This window comes from Branchiostoma floridae, chromosome 10 (assembly GCF_000003815.2).
Source record: "Branchiostoma floridae strain S238N-H82 chromosome 10, Bfl_VNyyK, whole genome shotgun sequence".
NCBI classification, from domain to species: domain Eukaryota; kingdom Metazoa; phylum Chordata; class Leptocardii; order Amphioxiformes; family Branchiostomatidae; genus Branchiostoma; species Branchiostoma floridae.
Window position 1 is genome coordinate 23,727,907 of NC_049988.1, and position 2,613 is coordinate 23,730,519.

Genomic DNA, 2,613 nt, shown 5'->3' on the forward strand with positions numbered 1-2,613 from the left:
AGTTCATGTACTGGTGGTTGTGAGCGCCCTTTGGTGGAAACAGACAATGAGAAAAGCTTCTACGAAGGTGTTGAAGGCTGTGGGATCCAGTGTCAAAATCCACTCTTCACAGACGCTGAACATGAGCGCATCCACAAGTTCATCGCTGGGTTTGGAGCCGTGACTGTTGTTTTTACATTCTTCACTTTGGTGAGTGGTCAGAAAACTACGTTGTCTTATTGTCTATAGCCTTCAGAATGTATGGGTCATGCAGTCTCCCTGCTCTTGTTGGAGGTCTGTTTTCACAAGATGGAAACATGAACAATGGTGGCAATGATAGTATGAGACATTTGCTCCCATCGGTGGATTTGTTATCTTACCTGCTAGAATCAGACAATTTTCTTTGTGAAAAGACATCCAGTCTCGCTTCCAACAAAGAAATTACTCATGCTGTATGTTATCCTTAGCCTCCAAGCAGACCCTACGGTTCATTAGAGATAGTATCAAAGCTGACAAAGGAGTATAGCCGGCCAAAAGGAGTCAAACGGGCACCGCTATACTCCTTTGCCAGCTTTGATACTATCTCTAAGGCACTGTAGGGTCTGCTTGGATTTACTGTGTTATCCTGTTCACTGTTCAGCCAAGGTGTTGCAGGGCTTTAGTCGTATTGACAAGCCCCGCGCGGCCGTGTAAACTGGACCGAGCTTGGTGCTGCGGCGGCCAGCTGCACTCAGTTTACACTGGGGGTCCGGCTCCCGTACTCTGACTCTAAAGGGTAGCTGTAAGTTGGAAATTAATTCAAACTGAAAAAGTCAATATTTTGACTCTTAAAATTGATAACTGGGGATTACATCTCAAGTACTCATTTCCCCAACTACAACCATGGAGGATGCCAAAGGTATGTCCTCACTTTTCAACTTGCCTAAAAAACACCAACGTTACGTGTTTGGTTCCACCATGCTGTTTACAACAAATTAACCCACATTTTCGTTTTTATCTCCAACTAGATCAAATTTCCCTGTGTGGGGGGGGGGGGACATTTCATCCTCCAAGGAGCTTTTGCTGGAACAGTTTATAATTTATACGATAAATTTCAAGACATTTCACTGGAAAGGTAGGTCACACATATAACCTTATACATAGTAAGACTAAGACATTATTTAATCCTACGTACAACAGGCTACATTCTTGGTGGACTGGAAGAACTCTAGCCGCTACCCGGCCCTCATCTTGTTCTACATCAATGGCTGCTTCTTTGTGGGCAGCATCGGTTGGCTGGCTCAGTTCAGCGAGGGAGCGAGGGATGACATCGTTTGTAGATCAGATGGGACCATGAGAATTGCAGAACCCAGGTACATGTGTCAATCTTCTTCTGTAGTAAGTCAACTATAAACAGACATCCATGGATAGGGATATGGATATTATACAACACAGGAAGTTTGAATGGGATGTTATATAGTAGGACCATAGTAGCATTTGTATCTGACTTCATATTGCAGTAAAATACAATATAAGACACAACTGACTTACTTACAAATATGAAGATGTGAAATGTGTGTTTCTAAGGGACCTGACGTTATTTACCGGGGGGAGGGCTGGTGCAAAATAGGTCTGGTAAAAAATTTTTCAATGGCCCTCCCCCCGCCCCAAAAATTTTTTCAATGGCCCCCCCCCCCAAATTTTTCCTTGCCTTTTCCATTGCACCAAGGAGCTTTTATCTTTGATTACACACAGTCTGTCATTAAATAATATAGCAATAACAATAGCGGTAGCATTGTTTGAACGTGACGACAATCGGGGTGTCAAGACCCGCGCGTCAACAAATTACGCACGTTGGAGTCCTACTGGGGCATATGTTATCTCCCAAAGTTTTACAACAGCCGAGTTTTCATTTTGATGATATATTATATACAAACATGTAGCACTTGATGTTGTTACACTCACGCTGCAACGGTTATAAGACTTACCTTGTCTGATATCACTTCTCCGATCTACGTGAAAAATTTCGCGCCACCATGAGTACGTCATATGCAGCAGAGAGCCCGCTGTCACGAAAGTAAACATCGTAATGTTTTATCCCTTTGCCGTCCGTGAACCATTCCGTATACAAAGAACAGATGCACGCAGGATTGATATTTATACCAATTTTAGTTTCTATAGTTTTCTTAAACTTCGTGCGAACATGGAATCACACGACAGAGGTGGCTGCAGAAAATTTCTCAGTATGGGGAGGGCGAACTATATCAACGTAATCCTTGGGGTTCCGGGGGCATGCTCCCCCGGGAAAATTTGGAAATCTTGACTATCTGAAACGATCTTTCCTAAATTTTGATGGGCAAAATTTGCTGGCAGACTAAGCTTTAAGTTTAATAGCCTTTCTATTAGAACTTCACATGGTTTTGAGGGCGACGTCACGACGCCCCCAACATATTTCCACGATTTCGAGCGCCGGGCATGGCACGAGCCGTCGCAAGGTAGGTCTGGAGAAATGTCAGGGGCACATTTTGCTTGTATTTATCAAGGCCCCTAAGGCAATTTTTTTTTCAATGGCCCCCCCCCCCTCGGCTCAAAAATTTTTTCAATGGCTCCCCCCCCCCCCCACCAAAAATTTTTCAATGACCCCCCCCCACCTAT

The 2,613-nt window shown here is 43.9% G+C and overlaps 1 protein-coding gene across 1 annotated transcript in view; it reads left to right on the forward strand.

Moving 5' to 3' along the window:
* LOC118425126 (smoothened homolog) overlaps positions 1-1,386 on the forward strand; it is a 14,826-nt gene extending 13,440 nt beyond the window's left edge. Inside the window, exons 2-3 of the mRNA XM_035833945.1 lie at positions 3-189; positions 1,159-1,386. Coding sequence (XP_035689838.1) covers positions 3-189; positions 1,159-1,371 — 400 coding nt within the window. The 3' untranslated portion in view covers positions 1,372-1,386. The remainder of the gene's footprint in view (positions 1-2; positions 190-1,158) is intronic.
* Positions 1,387-2,613: the final 1,227 nt, after the last annotated feature.